At 32.4% G+C, this 23,481-nt stretch overlaps 1 protein-coding gene across 7 annotated transcripts in view; it reads right to left on the bottom strand.

The window, feature by feature from the left end:
* LOC113399044 (transcriptional regulator ATRX homolog) overlaps nt 1-21,779 on the bottom strand; it is a 28,733-nt gene extending 6,954 nt beyond the window's left edge. The window contains exons 1-29 of one of the 7 annotated variants that reach the window (XM_026638054.2): nt 21,582-21,779; nt 17,935-18,017; nt 15,262-15,452; nt 14,976-15,094; nt 14,832-14,866; nt 14,252-14,449; nt 13,780-13,885; nt 13,008-13,100; nt 12,127-12,267; nt 11,534-11,650; nt 11,053-11,219; nt 10,392-10,555; nt 9,936-10,073; nt 9,539-9,714; nt 8,894-9,015; nt 8,470-8,593; nt 8,317-8,385; nt 7,798-7,942; nt 7,131-7,308; nt 6,473-6,585; nt 6,221-6,329; nt 5,883-6,054; nt 5,483-5,695; nt 5,006-5,162; nt 4,639-4,775; nt 3,972-3,995; nt 3,718-3,802; nt 3,397-3,512; nt 2,931-3,130 (exon numbers count right to left, since the gene is read on the bottom strand). In XM_026638054.2, coding sequence (XP_026493839.2) covers nt 2,936-3,130; nt 3,397-3,512; nt 3,718-3,802; nt 3,972-3,995; nt 4,639-4,775; nt 5,006-5,162; nt 5,483-5,695; nt 5,883-6,054; nt 6,221-6,329; nt 6,473-6,585; nt 7,131-7,308; nt 7,798-7,942; nt 8,317-8,385; nt 8,470-8,593; nt 8,894-9,015; nt 9,539-9,714; nt 9,936-10,073; nt 10,392-10,555; nt 11,053-11,219; nt 11,534-11,650; nt 12,127-12,267; nt 13,008-13,100; nt 13,780-13,885; nt 14,252-14,449; nt 14,832-14,866; nt 14,976-15,094; nt 15,262-15,452; nt 17,935-18,017 — 3,687 coding nt within the window. In that variant the 5' untranslated portion in view covers nt 21,582-21,779 and the 3' untranslated portion in view covers nt 2,931-2,935. Of the gene's footprint in view, nt 1-2,930; nt 3,131-3,396; nt 3,513-3,717; nt 3,803-3,971; nt 3,996-4,638; nt 4,776-5,005; nt 5,163-5,482; nt 5,696-5,882; nt 6,055-6,220; nt 6,330-6,472; nt 6,586-7,130; nt 7,309-7,797; nt 7,943-8,316; nt 8,386-8,469; nt 8,594-8,893; nt 9,016-9,538; nt 9,715-9,935; nt 10,074-10,391; nt 10,556-11,052; nt 11,220-11,533; nt 11,651-12,126; nt 12,268-13,007; nt 13,101-13,779; nt 13,886-14,251; nt 14,450-14,831; nt 14,867-14,975; nt 15,095-15,261; nt 15,453-17,934; nt 18,018-18,402; nt 21,242-21,581 lie in introns of those variants that run through there. The other 6 variants (XM_064217219.1, XM_026638049.2, XM_026638050.2 and 3 more) reach the window with 6 other exon arrangements.
* Nucleotides 21,780-23,481: the final 1,702 nt, after the last annotated feature.

The raw sequence follows: 23,481 nt of genomic DNA, 5'->3' as shown, positions 1-23,481 counted from the left end.
GATGCCGGTAAGGATATACTTGTAAATTTATATAACCAGTTTTTATCAGAAAGTTTCATACCAAAGCAATGGAGGGAAGTTAAGATAGTTCCTGTACCGAAACCGGGAAGGGACAACAGATCAATATCCGGATGGAGGCCTATTGCACTAATATCTTGTGTTTGTAAAATATTACATACTATAATCACACGTAGATTAGATTGGTACCTTCAAAAGAATGATTGTTTTTCAAATGAAACAGTAGGCTTTAGGAAGTCACGATCTTGTTACGAAAATCTGGTTCGACTAATAACTCGTATTCAAATCGGCTTTTCTAAAGGTATCGCGACGGTTGGCTGTTTCATCGATATAGATAATGCCTATAATAATATCAATGTAGCAAATCTGTTGAACCTTGTTGATGATGCCGGTGTAGGGGCTGTCCTGTGTCAATACCTATGGGAATATCTTCGTGAAAGAATTTTAACTATTCAAATTAGTAATACCCTAAAATTATCGCGTACTTCAGCAGTAGGCTTACCACAAGGTGACCCTTTATCTCCATTATTGTTTAATGTTGCTACTAGAAGAATATGTCGAGAGATATCGCAAGTATTTATCTCGCAATATGCAGACGATTTTGTTATGTATACTTCTAATAAGATAGTCAGCGTGGCGACAAACGATATACAAAATGCATTAGATATATTTTGTGATCTCATCAGAGAACTCGGATTAAGTATATCCCAACGAAAAACCAAAGTTTGCATTTTTAGTAAACGCAGAGCCAGAAGTAACACTGCAATCCAACTGGTAAACAATAATTTGCGCTTACAAGTAGTTGATAGTGTTAAATATTTGGGGATGTGGTTAGACAAGAGCTTAAAATGGGGGAGGCACATTAATGAGATTAGAGACAAAACGTTAAAATTCATAAATATTTTAAAAATATTAGCGGGTAGTACATGGGGGATTCATCCTATACATTTACGTCGACTTTACTTTTCTATTATCCGTAGCAGACTTGATTATGGTAGCTTTTTGTACGATATCGGTCTAAAGAGTCACCTAAGTAAGTTGGACAAAGTACAAAATCAGGCAATGCGAGTTATTGGTGGATTTATCAGAACCACACCGATTCATGTCATGGAGAGCGAACTGTGTATTCAACCTCTTAATATCCGTAGGGAATACCTTGCTGGTAAGTTTGTGCTAAAATCTAGATCTATGGAAAATAACGTAACTGTTACAGTTATAGAAGATTTAAACAATAGTTGTCGTAATTATTATTGGAGAAATAAAAAACTTCCTTTGCTCGTTACAGTCTATAGGAATTTATGCCATTATTCTGTTAAATCAAATAAAAAATTACAATGTCATTCTCTCCATACATGGGTCGGTGGTATAGACCTAACTAAAAATATAATATCAGATATAGAAGGAATAGCGAGTTCAAAATCTTTATATAAAAAATCAGATATTTTAAATAGATGTCGGACATTTCTGGATACCCACTATAAGTCGTTTTACAAACTTTTTACTGACGGATCTAAAGGTAAATTTGGTTCAGGAGCAGCTATCTTTGATCCTCAGACAGATATTAAGATCAAATTAAAAATTAAGGCAGACTTATCTATTATGCATAGTGAGCTTATTGCAATTTCAGAATCACTGTCATATGCGATATCCAGTTCCGGAAATCAGTTTGTTATACTGTCGGATTCAAAGAGCGCTCTTCTTCATTTGGCTCGGTTAACCTCGACCTTTCGAGGATACCCGATAGCCTACGATATTTTAGAATCCATATGCAATTGTCAAAATGCAAATAAAACTGTGATAATCCAGTGGATACCTTCACATGTCGGAATCTTGGGCAACGAGGAAGCTGACAAAGCTGCAAAACAAGCTGTTGATGACGGAATTCCTTATCATTGCATACCTTTACATACTGAAATTTTAAACAAGTTCAAGAAAACATGTAAACAAAACTGGCAGGAATATTTTGATGAGCGGTCGCGACATAAAGGTATATGGTACAAGACAATTGTATGTGAACTTCCTCATTGTCCATGGTTTCAAAAAGTTAAAAGCAGCAGGAAAAATATAGTGGCAATTATGAGACTTCGTTCCGGTCATATTCCGTCTAACAAGTTTTACTTTATGATGGGCAAAACAAATACTTATAAATGCGTATTATGTAACTGCATGGATGATATTTATCACCGATTGATGGAATGCGCGCGGAATGCGTCGTTCCGGCCCCGTTTATTAAAATCATATGATGTGGGTATATGTAATAGCTTGCTCGCAGTACCTACATCAAAAGAAGCTAACCTATTATTTAAAATATGTAAATAGAAGTTTTTAATAATTCCTTATATAAAAAGAAAAGAATAGATTATTGATGTATAATATTATGATATTAAGGAAGTCATATTAAGTTTATTAGATTCTAAGTTGGTTTGATTTTTATAATTGTGTTTTGATACTGTGTTTTGCTTGTACGGGGGTGACATAGTCAATCTGATGACTAAACTCCCAGGTATAATAAAAGATTAAAAAAAAAAAGGTATATTACTCAATACAAGATAATATTAAAGATAAAAAAGCGTGGACTAGTTAGGATATATAAAAAAATATTTTTTTTTACTGACATCCTCTGTAATTAAAATGTTAGAAAAGTGAGCTGCCAAGCTACTGAGTTTCTTGGCGGTTCTTATAGATATAATCTACTTTCCAAACCAGTGGTAGCTTTAAGTATACTTTAATTGAACAGTGTAACATGACAATTCAAAAGTGCTTTTATGAACTTACTTGAATAAAGAATATTTTGATTTCAATTATTTTTTGTAATAATTCAAAATATTTATGAAATTATTACTATAACAGTCGAAGCGACAGTGCGTCTTTTATGGTGATGTAAATCTGTATTTTCTGGCTGCAACATTTACCTAGTCTAGTCTGAGTCAAGGTTGACGACGTCCGCGGGCGCGGCGAGCGCGGCAGGAGGCTCGACGCGCGTGCTGCCGGGCGGGCGGCCGCGAGGACGCGACCTCTCGCCGAGCATCATCTCCCGGGCGCGCTGTTGCTGCAGGGCCATCGCCACAGGGTCGCGGCTACCGAGCCCACCGGCGTAGTACTTCGCACCCATCTATAACGATAAGCAATTAGTTTCAATTTTTGACATCGTCGCTTAGCTAACGACAACACGCGGGTCGATATATTTGTATTTTTCAATTTTTTATGTTAACGATTACTTATTTTCTTTACGCGTCTGTCTATTGACAATCTTTCGAAAAATAGTTATTCAGCAAATATTGATTAGGCGGTGTTGTTAGCTAAGCGACGCGACGATTCAAAAAGAGGCGATGGAAAATTGATATTAAAGGCATTTTGGCTACATAAAATTTCACACACATTCTGGTGTTGTAACATCTGCTGCATGCGGAGTTGCTGCTGCTGACGCTGCCACGGCGGCTCGTACTGCAGCCCGCTGCTGCCGCCCAGTGACATGCCTCCGCTTACACCACCAGCTGATTTATAAGAAGAAACGATAGAAGATACAGTTATTTACAGAATACAACTCTTGAATATAGTTAAGAATTTATATTAGTAATTTAAAAAGGCTTGAATTAATTTTACTTATTTATTTTAATATATCTCAATATATATTTTTTTAAAAATAATCAATTATTTTAAATTCTGTAAACAGTAAATATTTTAATAATTAAAGGTTACCTGGATTCATAACCGCGTTCATCATTCCAGGATTCATCATCCCAGGTTGGGTGTACTTGTATATTTCACTCATTTTCTGCATCAACTGTATGTAAAAAAAATGACAGATTAACATAATTGTACAGATTCTTTTAAAAGTGCGAAAAAATGTATAATACGATCCAAAAAAAATACATGCTCTAAGGAATATACGGACGTGGCGTACATAAAACGTAAAACATAAAATATCTAAACAAATATCGTCAGCAACTTACGCCATAGTCATATCCACCGAACATCTAAACAGATAAATGTTAAACATTGAAAAGGTTTGATTAACGTAAATCGTTCAAATTTAGGTTTGTATCTATAGACTAAATGTTATGTATTTATAACATACATTCTCGTCAGTATGGCAACTTTTAAGTAAACATTTTAAATGACAATATATGTACATTTATTAAAATGTAAAGATAACATTTTAAAGGAACAGTGGATTACTATATAGTATAATGCAGCCAGTAAAAAAAAAGATTTATAAATGTACTTATGTATGTTATTATATACAGCAACAACTTTTTATTTAAGAAAGTGTTCAATTGAATAAAATAAATAACTTTATATATATATATATATATATCTATTATGTAATGAGATTAATTTGTAATGTTATTGGTGTTTGTTAATTGCATTCATTTTTAAATCTATTAGTGGCATAACAATATTTCTTTATAATACTATATTCAATACTTGCGTTTATAAATGTTAACAAACAACGAAAAAAAAAGCAAAGACAGAATTTATGAATATGGTGTTTCTTAACAACATTATTCTTACAATAATAATTACAACGAGGAGTTCCAGTGATGACTATAAAATATATTATGACAAATATACTTAATTTCACGATAGTGTAATGTTTGTTGTGTATTATACACTAACCCCAGGGTTGGCGTTGTATATCAACGGCAGCATGTCTCGGATCTGGTTGTCGTTTATGTTAGGCATGTCCTTACGCAGCATGGCCGCCAGGGCTGCATAAGCCAACTGCTGTTGTTGTTGCGCAAGCAGACCGGGTACTGTTAAGAAAATATTTGAGTTTAATTACTGAATTTATGGCAGAAATAATTATTATGTTGTAATGTTAGCAGTCACCCCGAAACCTAAAGAAGATGATGCCAAATGCTAGAAATAACAATTGTTCACTAATATTGCAAACAGGAATACAAAAATATAAAGTATATCTGTTTGCCAATAACATTGCTCTGGAGTGGCATTGGTGAAGCTGTAACAATTTGAAAAAACACACCCATGCCGTTGTGCAAGGCGTAGGCAGAGAAGGGCGCGGGCGGCGGGCGCGTCTTCTCGTTTTCGAAGTCCTCCCACGCCGCCTTGCGCTCCTCCTCCGTCAGGGTTTCCTCCTCTTTGTTCTCCAGCAGCGAATCGTGCTCGTGGTACTTGTAGATCTACACAAAAGCATTTATTCCTATTAACAAACTATATTTATAAATACATATATAAATTCATATTTTGCTCGACTATATAATTATATATTATTTAAAAACTTTCCTAGTGGAAATTATTATCAATATGCTTAAATTGTGTTGAAAATACCCTAATATTACCGTTATTTTAGGTACTTTTTCTGTTATATCCATATAGCACTTCTCATTATTTCAGATAATATCTATATATTTGATCATAAATGAACTTAACAATAACATATTAATTCATAAATTAATATGTTAGTGGAGGAAGTACCTCACAAATTAAAAATCGTAAATACCTGAGCCTCGTGTTCTTTCAACATTTCTGCGAACAATCTATCCTTAGGGAGTGGAGGAAGTTCACGCGGCACTGGTGGCTTCGGTTCAAACTTGTAAAGTTCAGCGAGGTCGTTTTCCGCGTAATGCCTATCAATTTGTTGCTCGTCTATCACGCGTTTAGATATTGCTTGCTTTGTGACTTGCCGTTCATATATTTTTTCTTCCATTGTACCCTGATGAATTTGAAAAATACTTAGTTTTAGTCTTACTTGCTTTAGTTAACCTATGATTTATTTTTATTAATTAATAAATATTACTACTGAACTGGATTCTTTTTGTTATATATCTTATTATATAAACATCTTTGTTTTTATAGTAAAGTATATTCATATTACTAAATTATTCAAGATAAATACTCACCATTGCCAAAAATCGATAAATATAACATGGTTTCTTCTGCCCGAAACGATACACTCTGAATATACTCTGCACGTCATGTGAAGGGTTCCACGACACGTCGAATATCACAACACGATTCGCTGCCACGAGATTGATACCGAGACCTCCCGCTCGAGTTGATATTAGGAACAATCTAAGAAAACAATAATAATAAAATATTATTATTCATATAATGTGAATACATAGAGAGGACAGTAACCCAATTAATTTGCGAATAATAATAATAATAATCTATATGATATATTAGTATAGTGTCAAAGATTTTTTAATTAATTAAAAGTAACTTATTGATTGATTACCTGGCTCTAGGATTATCTTCTCTGTTGAAATTTTTACACCAAATCGATCGATTTTCACAAGAGGTGGAACCATCCAATCTAAAGTAATCTACGCCAGGTGACCACGATCCTATGAAAAAATTAATGAACATATATAAAATACTGTAGGAGTAATATTATTCATAAAAGTATATGAAGATCATAATAGCATAAGAATTTACATTTACGGGCAAAAGTAATAACATGGCATATTCTTATTGTATGGCTACTCACCAACATGTCCATTTAATTTCTCATCAACGCGTGCTTCCTGTGTAGCTTCGTCTACCTTACCCAAGAAATGTTCTATAAGGTCTAATGAATACAGTGATTGTGAGAACACCAATCTGCAACAAATAAAAAAAAACATTATGTTTTTGTAAATTATATAAATCATGAAAACTGGTTTTGGTTACGTCTACCACTTAATGACAACTATTAAATGCACGTGAGCTATTATAGTGTAGATGTGTGTGTACTTATATACACTCTTAAAGTCCAACAGAATGGTAATAAAATCAGAATGAAATAAGTGGTATAGCGAAAACTGATTTAAGTGCTTTTTGGTCACGGTAGAGTAAACATTGTCATTTTCTCAAGAATAGTATGTTGACTGAAGAAGCAAATTACTATTACTAGCCCAAACCGGACTAGGTTTGATACCTAGTCGCTGTATCTATAGAGCTGCGGTTAATGCGTGACAAAATGTAATGTAATTTACGTGTACAACAGATACCATCATAATTGTTGTTTATGAATCAATCTCTTTTCGATTGTGTTTTAAGGAGGTTCCACCTGCTGCTCTCTGCAGAATTTCTTGCGAAAAATGCAAGTTACATCATAAAGTCCATCGTTAGTGTCACTAGTATTGTGGAGAGACTATACAACTAACAGCTTGTCGCCGATGGCCTCGCACTGGCGCAGGATGTCGAACAGCAGCACGAGCTTGTGCGAGTGGCGCAGGTCGTCCAGCTCGTCGTCGCTGACGAGCGCCATCCACCACTCGGTGGGGTTCTCGGCGCGCGCCTGCGGCTCCTCCTCCGCGCCCGCCTCCTCGTCGTCCAGCTCTACTGCAATCCGGCAACGGCACATGTCTCAACGAGCAATTGGATTTGTAATAAACATGCGAACTACGTTATTTTAATAAATGTCATTGTAAAATAGTCGATATTTATACATTCCGGGTTTGTAAAAATAAACATTAAGGCCTTATAGCAATAAACATTAGTGTTTAGAAAAATAATATTGTTGAGTCGTTTGCGTAGTTACTTATTTAGCCCTAAGCAAGGAATAAATGAGAAATGTAAAATATAATTAAATGGCGAGCGATGAATTATCGGATACGTTATATACTGCTTAATTTCAAGGAATAATCTTAATAATAATTCCTCAGAAATCATTTAATATAATACCAAGCTATTATTATGCCCCTTACTTTAATATTTTATCTGTGAATATATAACAGATAATAGAATACTTTTTTTGTAAATCTCGATATTCTTTCAAATCATAATTTGTTTACATATTATACATTCGTATTAATTATGTAATGGCAGTACTTGGATTTGCTCTCGTGCCTCGCCGCGTTGTTATTTTACTGTCCTTTCCTTTACTCTTTTTGGCAGATTTCTTCTTTTTATTCTTTTTTCTACTGTCGTCGCTCATATCCGATAAACTATCTGAAGATTCTTCTGATGAGGATTCCTGGAAAATAAAGACGATAATTAAAAACCTAGTCACTACTATAAATAAAAGATTATCATTAGATAATCTAATGATTAGATAATATTTTATTTATAAATGAATATGATTTCGTTACAGTATAATAGAGCCATCCGAAGTTAAGTCGTAAGTTTAGTAAGAGCTGAATCAAAAAATGTTAATCATATCCAATTGAGTACATAAATAAGAGTATCAATCACCCATTTTGGTATTGGGTAATCAAACCACTAGCAATAGTATGCAGTCTTTTTAATGTAAAACTGACTCCTTTTTAATGTGAGTGCCATATAAACGGAAATAATTGATGATAAAATATATAAGCTTTATGAAGCATTTAAAAAAAAAACTCCACTAACGTCAGGTGTTGAGTCATCGTCTATAAAATCTGCCAAAGATCCCTCGGAATCTTCTTCTTCCCTCTCTCTCTAAAATGATAAAAAAAAAAAAAAAATTAACAATTTATAAAACATTATTGACAGAAAAATAAAACATAGTTAATGTATTCATACCTTCTTTTGCTGCATAATTTCATATCTCTCTGAATTATATTTAAGCACAAGCGGATGTGTCCATATCCTCTGTAGGGACTGAAAGTCTGGAAACAGGAATCCTGATGATTTTCCTGGTAATGGTCTGAAAAATTTGAATAATAATTATAGTTGAATGGGTACTGGCAACAGTATGATACTACCATTATGCTCCATGAAGTATAAAGATTAATTCTTTCATTTCAAATTTTCCATTGACAATAACATGCATTTATCTTTTAGTGATAGTCGTTTTTATAATATTGAGCTCAATTATAATATGAACAAAAACATAAAATACTTAAAAGCAAAAACTCTTTAATTTATTGTGATTGAATATAATAATTCTGTTTTTCTTTTTGTGGCTCTTATTTAATTTCTTTAAAATAAATAAAAGTGTACAAACCTTCTTGAATAGTTATCCAAATAGTGTTGATATAATTTAATTTGCACTTCAGTTAGGGTGATGAAGAGAACGTACTCGTGCTTCGGAGGCAAAAAGGGCGCCAGCACCCCGTAGTCTCTCCTCTGACAATTTTTACACAATTATCAAACATATAATATTGGATTAATAAGTAAATAAATAGCCCTTTTGCACAAATATATAAAATAATATGAGTAGCTATGTATAAAACTAATAGCACTGAAGTCTATTCCAACCATAAGACAAGTAAAGTAAAATAAACAACATTTCACCTCGAATTGACGCGATTTAATTGGTTAAATTTGAATAGTCTACATTAATAATGGATTAGCGTAAAAATTGCGTTATGAATCTCAGGAACTTGTTATTGAAACATTGGAAGTAAAATGAAAGTGGTTATAGGTTACGAAGTGGAATCGTGTTGTATTATGTATAAATATATATTATTCAAATACTGTCTGTAGTGTATAACACAGCAGAGCTATAAGCAAATGGTATGGAGTATTTAAATCTAAGGTTTGTTTATCATTACTCATTCTTCGATTGGAATAGCAAATCTGTACGAAAAATATGCAAAAATATTTTATATTATGTTTAGTAGAAATATATAAACATAAGTATTTTTACCTGCACAGCACCATCGAGCATTTTATGCAACACATGGGACCGTCTCTTCATAATCCTGATATCATGCTCTGTGGAGTCAGTATATTGGCCGTTGGTGATGGGGTTTACGAATCGATTCAAGTACTCATTGTACTTTCCTAGTAGGTTCGGCTTGACGAACTGCACCATGCAGTAATCTAAAAGTAAATTACTGAATAATCATAATACATACTTGCTCAAATTACTTATGCGAGATGGAATTTTTTGCATATTTGTCCATATCCAGTATCTACATAACCAAAGTTAATAAACAAATGTTAATATTTTTTTCATTGGGTTATTTTTTACTCATATAATTAGTTTAATGTAGAAATAAAGTGAATTAAAATGAATTCGCGCGCATCTAAGGAGTACTCACACTCCTTAAGGTTGTTCTGCAGTGGCGTGCCCGTTAGCACGATGCGTCGCAACGTCTTCACGCGGTTCATGGCCTGCGAGAGGCTCGTCTTCTCGTTTTTCAGCAAGTGGCCCTCGTCGCACACCACCAGGTCGGGACCTGCAATATCAGCTCACATTATCACTACATCCCTATGGGCCTATTTTGGATTAATCAATTTTCCTAAGTATAGCATTGCTACTTTTGCGAGTCAATGATTGTTTTGTGTAAAAAATCTGCTAATGTATTAAGGGATACGGATTTGGCGTTTGTTTCAAAGTTCACAGATGATTCAAAGAGAGATATCACTTACGTTCATACAATTCATTCGTGTGCCAAATATAAAACGACAGCTAAATAATATAAATAGTAGTAGTAGTAGGTCAAAGTTAACTTCGTCATAAAAATAAAATGTAAACAGCGGAAAGCGCATCTGACCGGGGTCGACGAGGGCCTCCTGGAAGCTGCGTAGCATCTTCTTCTTGAACTTCTTGACGTTGTCGGCGGACAGGTTGCGGAACATCTCGTAGCCCAGCACGCATACGCCGCCGCCGCCCACCCACTGCTGCAGCTGCCACGCGCGCTCCGAGTTCTGCTTGTACCTGCGCCCACGATCCGACACTATAGGGGCTCTCCGAGACACATTATTCCGTCTCCAAGCTGCTGCTAAGTATTTTTTTTATTTTATACATTAGCTCTCTTATTTTGTTTCTGTTTGATGTCCAATGTCTATGGGTGATGGTGACCACTTACCATCATTTGACCCATATGCTCGACCTATTAATTATATAAAAGGAATTTTCTTTTATTTTGATATTTATTATACGAAACGAGCTATTCACACTTACTACATGTACATGACTAGTATCTTATACAATCTTGTCTTTCGGCAGCCATTCTCAAGAGAGACTAGTCAACACTAGCAAACACATATCACTCTTAATACCCGTTGGGTCGGGTCAAATTCGGAACTACTACGACTAGAAGATTTACGTGCTTTTTAAAACAAGGGAGTGTGAACACTTTCAATTTCCAGAGATTACACCACTCAATACTTATATTGTGACTGTCTTCTCCGGTTAAAGTGTTTGGTTCTTACCTAGAGAGCTCATAAACATCCACTTCATAATCTGTCACGGCATGCTTGAGCCAGATGCGGAATTCGTTAACCCAATTAAGTACAGTAGACAGCGGACACACCACCAACACGCGGTTTACACCCGTCAGCGAGCTGTGAGTCAGCAGGGTGTGTGTTAGCGATACCACCTGAAGAAATTTTTTTTTTTAAACGAATGTTTTAGTATTAGAAGATTAGCCGTAACAGCTTAACGGTATATAGGCCACAAAGTGATGTGAAACTCGTATACTCGATTCTGACATATGTAATTAGCAATAGTCTTCCATATACTTAATGCATGATTGGGGAGGTAATACAAGTATTAAACATATATTAAATTTCTCTACGAAAAATTGTCTATTATATTTATTTTAGACTTATAATAAGAAAAAAACGTATATTAAATTAAATAAACAGATATATGTAAGTGGTAGCATTAAAAAAAAATTAAAATGTCATTTACCTGTAATGTCTTCCCGAGACCCATGCAGTGCGCCAATATACAGCCAGATCCCTTATCTTTCTTGATTCGCTTCACACTCTCAAAGCACGCATTCCACATGAATTTTATGCCATTCGCCTGGAAACAATATTAACAATATGAGCAAAAATCCTTACAATGCCGTGTCGCGTTATTCATCTTTACATTTACTGTGTGATATGATCAATGGCTTCACTTACATTGTTTCAAATGCAATCGAAACCTATTTTATTTACATTTTAAAAGAAACATGGAACCTGTGTGGAGTAAATATTCTACCAAAAAAACACGTAACACAACAATTAACAGTAACTGTTTTTTAAAAATTATACATTAAATAATGATGTAAATGAGGTAAAATTTTGTAAAGCTCATATCTTATATGATGTTTCCCAATTTTCTATTAAATAATATGCCTTGTAAAATAATTATTATTCTTTGACATAAACTCGAACAAATTCGAGTTTATGTCAAATTACACAAATGGTACTTTTAAATTATACATCAAAGGTTTTTTTTAAAATAATCTAGTAGAAATAATTTCAGAGGATCAGCTTTAAAAAAAAAAAACATACCTGATGTGGTTTTAATTTCTTAACCAATCCTTTGTCAACCTCTATCAAAGGCTCCTTGGTCTCTGGATCAAAATCTAGGACTACTTTATCTAGTACCACTTCATCTGGTTTGCCAGATTCATCGAATTCCAAGTTATTGTACTGAAATTATAGACATTTAGTAAAATTAATATCTAGTGTAAAATTCAACATTGATTTAAACTTTATTAATAAATCGCCCTTAATGTCATGGTATTAACTACTCGCATAAACACTCAGACACTTGCAGGGTTTTGTTGATACTATTAATTAATGAATAAAAGTTAAATAAAATTTCATATTTGTGTTTATTCTGATCAAAGAAAAATAATGTTACACGAGATTAAAAGTGAAACGCTTATCTAACTATCAAAAGTTAAATTGAATCGATGTTTCTTTTACTTTGTTTCACTGTTTTTGTTTCATTTATATGTGACTAAGTTTAAAGAGGCATAAAATTGTCTTCTTGTATAATCACTGTTTTAAGCATCTGTGCATAATTGTCACTTAGTACACAGCTGACATATTGCGCACTTATATCGTCTGCAGTCAAGATTCGTCATGTTTTTTTAACGAACATTTTTTTGCACATCCGTGGTACAGTTCAGTAAACTTTCAAGACATTTATGTGTCATTCTCCTCTTTTTATATTAATTTATTTAATTAATAAATGACAATTTTTAAACAAGTTTCGTTTAACAATGTTTACTTATTAATAATTAACTATTGTAATATAATATTAAGATTTGTTAGTTTAATTAGTTATTTAGTTGTTCCTTCAAAGTTAACCGCTACATTAATGTTACCATATCGAACTTCTTTCAAATTAAATAGTGTTTTTAAAATATCAAAGTGAGACTTACCAATTTTTGTCTTTCAGCTATTCGAGCAATCCTTTCCTTTTCTTCGCGAGCCGCCTTTTTAGTTGCCTCTTCCAGTTGATTTTTACTCATAACCTTCAATCATTAAAAGCAATATTATTATTTTTTTATAAATACTTGCTCTAAAATATATTATTAAATATTTTAGACACAATCACATTAGTTTCTTAGATAAATATTAGGAAATGTATAAACAAACAGGTAGCTAGTGAAATAATGTGTACTCAAATACAAAACACTTTTTTAATGTTTCATATACACACTAATATTATAAGTAACTATGTATGTCTGCCTGATGCTCTTTCACGGCCAAATAACCGAATTTGATGATATTTTGTACGATGCAAGTTTTGTATTCCAAGGACATAGGCAACTTTTTCTGCTTATACCTGCCGACCAACCCCTAAAACGCGAGCAAAACCGCCGACGATAACTATTTTTACGTATTGTAATATTATACCAATTTAATTTGCTTGTATACAGGAAGCAATCCCCGGGTATAATATTCCAATTTTAAAAATGTTTTCAATGATAGAAAGCTCTATTATTCCTGGGTTCTATAGGGTATAAATTACATGAATATTATATCACTTTATTTATTAACAAATTGCACCCGTGCGAAGGCAGGGCAGGTCGCTAGTATCCAATATAAATCATTAAAGCGTTTTAACCAAAACTACAAAACAATTAATAAATTCAATGTTATTATTAGTTTTTTTGTAATATTTTAATTAAATATAAATTTTAAGCATACCTTTCGGATGTTCTTCCTGCCATGCTTATTTCTGCCCTCAGTTTCACTTTCCGATCCCGACCCTTCGCTGTCATCTATATTTTTTATCCGTCGTCGCTTCTTTTTACTGTTTAAAAAGCATTCAGTTTAGTTTGTACGATTCAGATTTATAACTCGATGAATTAAAGTGCAATGTAAAGTATTTTAAACCACTGGTTATTTGTTTGTATAATTAGTAAAAACTAATTTATAAACTTAATCAGTTTTATATTTTGTAAATGAGTGGCTAAACACAATATTTTTGGTTGTCAACTAATGCTTTTCCTGTAAAATTCCTGTAAAATCACCCTAAAAGGAGGTAACAGACCTCCTTTTAGGGTGATTTTGGGAAAAATATGAAATTTAACTGTTTCAGATCAACGGTTTGGTGTCAGAACGAGAATTACGTGTTTTTATAGTAAAATAAGGACATTAATAGTGGTTCGGAACGCACCTGCCGTCGACGGAGGAGCCCGCCGAGGCGTCGCTGTCGGAGCCTCTCTTCTTCCGCTTGGGCTTCTTGGCGGTCTCCGAGGTGTCGTCGTCCGAGTCGTCGAAGTCGCTGAGGCGCGCGTCGCGCTCCTTCCTGCGCGACGCGCCCGCCTCGGAGTCCGACGATATCGCGTTCGCTTTGCGACGCTTTAGTTTCACACTGCGCGAACGAATATTATTTAATACAGTAGCAAACGATCAACACATTGTTTTGGAGCGCTCGTTATTGTAGATTTATGATGGTTTCGTTAAATCTTTGGTCTCTTTGTTAATATTCCTAATAAGTTCATATTGCTTAAAATAAGTCCATGTTCATCTATGATAATACAAATATTGGAAATTAATTCTATAAAATTAGACCAATTAGAAAAAACTTGTTTTAAAATGTTATTATTTAATAACTCACACTTTAAAAGTTTAAGCAAACGTGTGCCTAAAACGTATTTCTTTATAATTGTAGTTCCAATATACAAAAATAATATCACGATACGGCAAAAGTTTAACATAAATATATATTACGAAAATAATAAAACATAACTTACTCTTCATCCTCCGATTCGTTTTCTTTTTTATTATCCTAAAACAAAAAATATTTTCGTAATATTCTATATCAAGCTAGTTACATTTTACTAAGAAAATTTGCTTTAATTTTTTCATTGAAATATATTCAGCATTAAATAAGTTACCTGGGAACTCTTTTGCTGTGAGCTGGAAGAGTCGCTCTCGTCTAATAAGTCATCCTTAGCGAGGTGGTCGAGGCCGTCGCCGTTCAGACTAGAGAGCGGTACTGCTGCTATTTCTACCTCTGTGACAAAACAATGCAAATTTTAATGTTATGAAATTATGGATAAATGCAAATTACAAGCACATATGTTAATTAAATGTACAAACGCATGTACAAACATTCTGTGGAGAATTGAAGCCTTCCATTTTTGAAAACAATAAATAAAGTCTTAGTTAACATTTCTTTACCTTCGCCAACATCGCTATCCGCCAAAGAAGCTGCGTCCGAACTAGTCTCTGCTTTTAGGAATCCCTCTTCGCTAAAACGCGGTACTTTAGGCATGTTTTCCTTCGTCTTCGAGTTAGAACTCTCAGTGCGGTCGGTAGAAGATGAGCGCCGCCGCCGGTGCTTCTTGTTTAACGATTTTAAATTTGTAAGTCTAGAAACAAAAATAAAACTATTAAATTAATTAATTTTAACATTACATTTCTCTATATCTACACGAGTTCCGAACGTAACCCACGAATACATGAAAAAGGGGCCAGTAAATATCCCACAGCTGGGCCTTTGCCTATTTCTTGAGATTGGCTAGGAATTTATTCCACAACCAATGCAGGTTTATGGTTACACATATAGCTGAATATCGGGGATGTTATAGAGCTCCGTAACCGCAACTAATAAATATGTATCCGTAACCGTATCCGAAAACAAAAATATTTATTAAAATTTTGTTTTTGCAATGTTATACTTAAAGAGAGAAACTAGTTGTATATAAAAGCTACTAGTTTTTTTTGTGATTATACCTCATTCTTAATAACAACATACAAAGTCAAATTAATATATTTAAAGTCTTTCTTTTCCATTTTCTAAATAATGTAATATCCGTAACCGAAACTATCCGAAAAAATCGGATAATCCGAAATAATTTCGTATCAATAACCGAATCTGAAACCGGTAAAATATTATTCATATATCCGTATCCGTATCTAGATCCGAAAAGACATATCCATAACATCGACATTCACACATGCTGCCTGACGGTTTCCTCAGGATGTTCTCCTTTACATCTAGAGATTCATAAACTCAGATACAATTTTAAATGGCATATTCTATTTGTAAGAGCATTAATTTTATAGTAACGGCATTTATTATAGAATAACCGATCTTATCAAGTAATAACAGCACATGTTATATTAAAATAACAGCATCGTATAGGATCTACCTGGAATATATCCTATATTAAATATATAGGTATTAGGGAATCAACCACACACATAGTATATACCATACCATAAAAACCGTATAACCATAGTGTACTATATATTTTACACTATTAATTTGCAATCTTAGTATTATCTTAGTAATCATTGTTGATTATTTGATTTTTTAATCAACTTTTAAGCAACAAGACAAACACTCATAGGGCGGAACTATATAAAGGGTAGTGGAAATATGAATGTGCCGAGAACCATGGAATCAAAATGTCACGTCCCATGTGAGCTGTGACTGTAATCACAGTAGCTGGGTTTAAGCCGACAATTATAGTTCGGCGAAATAAAAACCGATTAATAGTGGCGGTACCTACCCAGATGAACTGCACAAAGCCCTATCACCAATAATACAACACCTTTAAATTACCAGTATAATTAAGATTTTTTTTTATATATCTGTAAATCTATAAAGTTAAATATTAATTGCAAAAAGTAAACTTGTGAATAATTTTGATAAATTCGCTCACTTTAGCAAATATTTCCAAGCGGCGATAAAATCCAAAGGATGATTTCACGATAAAACACTCGACAAATTCTATTCTATTCCAACAAAGTTATATAATATATACCTATTGAACACAATTGATTTATATTAAACTTATTAATCATGAATTTAAATTGTTATTAATTAAATTGAATATGAAGAATGGTTAAAAATTTTAGTATGAAACATATAAAATTTCTCATTACAATTTTTCTTGATCTATTCGATCAAGAAAAATTTACGTAATGCAATCGAGCCAATTGGTCAATTGGAGGTAAAATGAAAATAATCCTTAATTCAACTACTACGACTACGACTTTTTCAAGCACGTTAAAATGTACAGGTTTATATAAAATGTTAAGCTACCACGGCGTGAAAACAAAAACATGAAATCCACGCTGCATAACTATATAAACAAATACATGTTCATCATCACCCATAGACCCTTTGCTTTGCTTTGCCAGAAAAATGAAGAATTTCTTACATCGTCACTGTGCCGACAAGAACACGATCTAACGTGTAATGTCCTTTGAGGATGTAATTACTGTTCTAAGTATTTTTGTTTGCCGACTGGAGAGTAAAATTATTATTTGTTTCACTTAATTATCATATAATGACTTTCTTAGATCCTCAAGGTCTATACAGGATTAGTTAAAATATCGATCACTAAATTTCTAATTCCAAAAAATCACTTTAATGGCGAAACCTCAATATACTGAACGCAATGACGAAAATATAGTTCAGATTATGTTTTCGAACTAAAGAGATTATTTTAAATATTAACGTTTATAATTATGGACTTTATTTTTTTAGTATACCCAATTGTTATATAGAAAAGAACACATAAGCTCGAAAATTTTACAAGATAGAGTGTAAATGACATAAAATATTATTCATTATGGTTCTTGGTAATCCTATAAAATGTCATGAATATTTAGAATATTTTTAGTTTTATCAATTTGGTTGCAATGAAAAAATACTGCTTCCCAATATATATAGCAAACCATGCAAAATCGGGGTCACAAACAAGGGATTATGGAAATCAATGCTCAATTCTATTAGCTGTTCCCTTAATATAACCTCCCTTTTAACATGCAATGCATTGTATTCAATTTTGTACACACACAATTCCCTTTATTCCCTCTTCCCAATTACAAAATATTTACCCATCAATGTCTTTTTCAATTGATTCTTGAGTATCTGAATTTTGGCTGCTGCTATCACTTGAATTACCTTTAGAGCGGCCCATCTGTAATAATTGTAACGTCTTTTTGAGTCTGAGCAAAAACTATTAACCTAAGCGATATTACCCTATTTTAATTTTTCATCTGTTAAATTTGCCAATATAAAATGAAAGACCAAACTTTGGAATATATTTTAATATCAGAATCATTGCACAAGACATCTATTTACAAAAATTATATGACTATTAAGAAATAAGCCTTAAATACAAACAAATTAAAGCACAATGTTAAAAATACATTGCCATAATTAATAATTTTACATTTACACTTTTCTATTGCAAAATATGCTTAAAGAAAACTTATTATAGCATAAGCTAATTTAGTACAAGTAATGTACTTTGGAATACATATTTAAATTAAGCTAGTATAATAATTTCACTCACTCCTAACCTTTTCAGAACATGTATTAGACTTTTCTTCAGAATATTCATCAATTTGGCTATTTGTATCTTTTGCAGATGAATCAATTTCTGAAGTATCCTGTGACTTCTCCTGCTCAAGGTCACACTGCACACGCACTGAAGAATTCTTCAATGGTGTATCCTTTTCATTAGTCTTCTCTTCATCGCTAGAGTTTCCTTTGAGCAATGTATCTCTTATCTCTTTTAATACATTACGTAAATTCTCATCTTCAGTATCGGAACTTGATGAATATGTTAGTAACATTTTTTTTGCATACATACTTTCCATAATATGTTTTCTTTTAGATGGTGGTGAAGATGCATCGTTGCTTTGTATTTTCCTTTTCTTGGTTGGGGTTGAATCATCTGTTGAGTCATGAAGTAGTGAGGATTTGATATCATCACTGTCCTCCTTCTTGTAGCTTAAATCACTTGTTAATTGCGATGTTTTACTTCTATGTTGTTTCCTTGTTGCCATTTTTGCTTTTTGGGAGTCTGTATTACTGGTTGTCTGTTTATCATCTTTGGTACTCTTGTCAGAGTCTGAATCATTAAGGAGGGTATTCTTTAATCTTTTATCATGATCTGAATCAGATTCATGCAATAGGGTATTTTTAATGACATTTATATCAGTTGAAGCTCTGAGATTAGCTGTTTCTTTTGCTTGATTAGGATTAAGGCTAGACTGTTTATCATTTTCTCCTTCCATTGGAATTTCGCACACAACTAATCCATTTTGAGTTATTCTTTTTAACTCATTAAAAATTAAATAATCAGATGTTAACTTAGGTAACTTTGTAACATTAACAACAAAGCTTTTAGTTTGAAATGCTTCAACTTCTTTCCTTTTTTGTTTCCAGTATTCCTCATCATCTTTTTTATTTATATCCTTTCTAGAACCAACAGATTCTCTGTTGACTTTTTTTATAGATCTTGGCTTATTTTTGTCAAATTTATCTTTTTCACTCTGTCTTTTCCTCTTGATGTCTGATTTTTTCTCTTTATCACTATCACTATCAATTATTTCAATTAGTGATTCGTTTATCTTTGGTATTTTATCTTCTCTTAATAATTTATTTATATTAACACATTTTATGAAAGGTTTTGAATCTGAAAGTGAACCCTGACTATTTTCACTCTCTAGAGTAGGTTTGGTAACAGTAAAAGATGTTCTACTGTTACCTTCTTCATTACTTTGATTGGAATGTTCATCTATATTTGCTGTATCTACAGGAGTAGGAACACTAATGTTATCATCAGAATTATCCTTTTGTCTTGTTTCTTCAGCACATATTGATTGATTAGTTTTTTTGTAGTCTTTATCAGAATCATCGGCATAACGTAGCATAATCGAGGATTCAATGATATCCTGCATTATAATGTCAGGACCACTTAATTCTGTGATTGATTTATCTTGCTCCTTAGTTTTATCTGACAGATCATCATTTAATTTACTTTTGCCTAAATCTGATCCCTTTGTGGAGTCTTCAGTATCCATTGGAACATTACCTTTATCATTCTCCTTGTCATTGAGACTAGGAATTAAGTCACTTTGTGCTCTTAAATTGTTTCCAGATTCATCATAATTACTTTCATTAGAGACATTGTCAGTCTTACTTAAATCAGTGCCTGAAGAATTTTTTTGTTCCTTCATTGAATCTTTATCACTGTCTGAGCTGTCTAAAATTTTAATATTTTTGTATTTTTTACGTCTATCATTTTTATGTTTTATTTCATCGTCACAGCAACTTTTATTAGAGTTTCTAAATTTACTTGAAGCTTCTATATTTGAGTTATTCGAAATTGTGTCCATATTTTCTTCAGAACCTTCTTTTATTTCATTATTTTTTAATTTAATACTGCTATCTAAGGTCTTATTTTCCTCTGGTGAACTTGGCCTGAGTAAATCTAATTTACTCGAGTCATTTTCTAGTTCTTTAGAAGTATCGGTAATATTAATATTATTTGAATCATGTAAGTCTAGTTCTTTACTGTTATTTTGGTATTTTCTTCTTATGCGATACAATTTACAGTCATGAAATACCGGATACTTGTCTTGCAATAATGTGGGCATAGGTTTAGCCACTACTTTAACTGATGTGAAATGTTGAACATTAACTTTATCGCGTATTTTTAATTTATGAGATTCGTATTCAAAATGTTCATAAGTAACGCAACTTTTTGAAGGTATTGTTTTTTCAATATTTTTCCCGCCACAATCTATTTGAGCTTGCGATGCATCAATTTGAGTCAATATTTTCTTGACACCGGTCTCGACATTCTCAATAGACTTTTTTGACAATTCACAAATCAATAAGACTTTACTTGCGGCTTTTTGCACTGCATGTACATTCTTAAGTTTTTCTTTCCTTAATCTTTTCTCTTTTAGATTTTCTGAACGGACTCTTAAATTGGATCCAAGTTTCGACAAATATTCCATTGCTTCGCACAAGACATCACGAACGGGAACAGCATCCGCCATTTCACAATAACTTTGTTTGTAATTAATTCACCACATATAACTCAATTGGACGTTGAAAAGGGAGTAATAGGACGTAAAAATGAATTATTGATGTACCCAATACTAACATAAATATTTTTTTGTAGAAAGTATTCGCGCTATCGATATTCTTAAAAATAGAAATAAAACCACAGACTAAAAAAATGGATTTTTAAAACGCATTGACAACCTTTCTTTCAGCCGATATCACTGTTCACACTTCAAAACTTCTCATCAAGATATTCCTTATAAGCTTAATCTGCATATAATACTACCCAAGGCTATTGATTTTAACCCACAATTCATTTTAGAAGCATCTAAAACGTGGTGAAACAGCCTTGCTAGCACAAAATATCGCAGATAATTTAACATTGGAGATGTATGTTGCATAGATTGGAACGCAAGTCGCTCAGAGCCTCTTGCACTTGGTCGGGTTGTAACACTAACTACATACAAATATACCACAAAATAGCGGCAATGTTATACATAAGAATAATATTATATACCACAATACGTGCATAATTTCTCACAAATTTCTTGTAACATAAACAATACCAATTATAATGTCTGTATTAAAGTTTACCAACTCTGTTATCTTTGATGTTAGGCTGTGACTATAGCCTTACACCAAAACAAAAAATATCGAAGTACCAATTTTTTGTACTTACCTTTCATGTAAATGGCTGATCTAGCGTTTTACGTTGATATACTCAAAACACTAAACTTAACTATATTCAGAACACATCATTGTACTTAAAAGTACACAATAATCTTCAAATCATACACATTTTTCACTCCTATTCTGAAAAATCGGCGAAATATGCAAGGTAGGTAAACTATCCAAAACAGTCGTGAAAAAGAACCATAGACAATATAGAAACACTGCGAATGCGAGATTGCAGATGTAGAATAAAAAGAAAGTAAACTATGCTTTGATTTTTTCTGCTTAAATCAATTTTAATTGACTTTCTTTAAATGTACAATAAAAATAATGATCATAAGATGAACCAATCATTATTTATTAGGTTATTGTTTAAGATAATAAATTGTACATATATTACTTTCAAACAATTTGAATACAAAGATGCATTAAATTATAAATTAATAAAATAATGTAGTTGTTTACTATTTTATTTAGGTATTAACTGTCTCATGCATAGTTTTATAACATTATTGTGAATCTATAATTTAAAATATTTAAAATCGAAATATTTGACGTTGACACAATTTTTTATTGCTAGGCTGCTTGTGAACTATTAAATTAGAATCTTTGATTGTGTAATAATAGTTTCAAGAATGTTAGCGAGAACGAGAATTATTGCAAATAAATTTAATAGATTTTATAGCGAAGGAACAACTCAGAGTCATGGTACAGGCACATCATCTGTTCCTCCATCACAAGCTCCTAAAGTAAATACCGATGTTCCTGGACTCAGCAATGCTGTCATTCATCAAGCAACAGAACCTTTGGGACCTGGTGTAGACCCTAACAAGAGCGGCCCTTACAAAGTACCTGAATATTTCTGCTACGACAATATGAGTTTTTTTGAAGCTGAGATCGAGATGTCAAAATTCAGATTGCCACAACCTTCTGCCATTAAAAAATAGTCAAAAAACAAGATACTTATAAATAATATGACTATTTAGTTGAAAAAAATGTTGATTAGTAATTATGTACAATTAAATTAATTTAAAAATGTTTCATTGGATTTTTTTTGCCATCAATGCCAATATTTATGCCTTAACAAATTATTACTTTTTAATTTTTGTTGTTATATTATATTTAATTTTTTTCATTGAAATACATTTGCAAGATATAAATAAAAGAGGATTATTGAGATGATAAATAAAAGGTACTCAGGTCTATAAAAATAATATTTATCAACTATTACATACAACTCTTAAATTGAAGTACTTATTTCACTTTGAAATATTGATCAATTTTTTTGAAGATCAAATAAATAATTAAAATAATGTATGAGACATCAAGATTAGATGCCTAAGAACAAGTAGAGATATCAATTAGCTTGATAATGAGATCTATATATATTCAAAAATTACCTTGACTTTATCTGTTTCTGTTGTATAATAAATATTTGCTGTATGTATATATTTATAGTAATAGACAAAATTTAAGTGTCAGTCTGTGATTTTAAAATAATTACCTCTTTTAAGTTAATATAGTTCATTGAGAGTTACTTAAACCAAAACAGCTCTTGTTTATAAACTTTTGTTTATCTCTGTTAATTTACAAATCATGTAAAATACCAATTACTAAATTATTATAAATAGTATTCCAAGCTACCATTATTTTATTCCATCAAACTAGTTAACTTGGTTAAAACTGCAGAGAACATCTAATTTAAAATAAAAAAACGATTCTAATCTACAAGAATACATCTTCTAATATTATTATATTTTTTGCACAAGAGATGAGTTCTCTACCCAACCTTTAGGTTATTTATTGGCTGATAGTTGTCATCATCATATTTATGATTGATTAATCTCAGTCTAAACAAAGTTTTTTTTTCCAAAAAGTAACATATCATATTTCATTTTAAAGTGTCT

The sequence above is a fragment of the Vanessa tameamea genome, chromosome 15 (genome assembly GCF_037043105.1).
Source record: "Vanessa tameamea isolate UH-Manoa-2023 chromosome 15, ilVanTame1 primary haplotype, whole genome shotgun sequence".
NCBI lineage: Eukaryota > Metazoa > Arthropoda > Insecta > Lepidoptera > Nymphalidae > Vanessa > Vanessa tameamea.
This window is presented reverse-complemented; position numbering and strand designations above follow the sequence as displayed.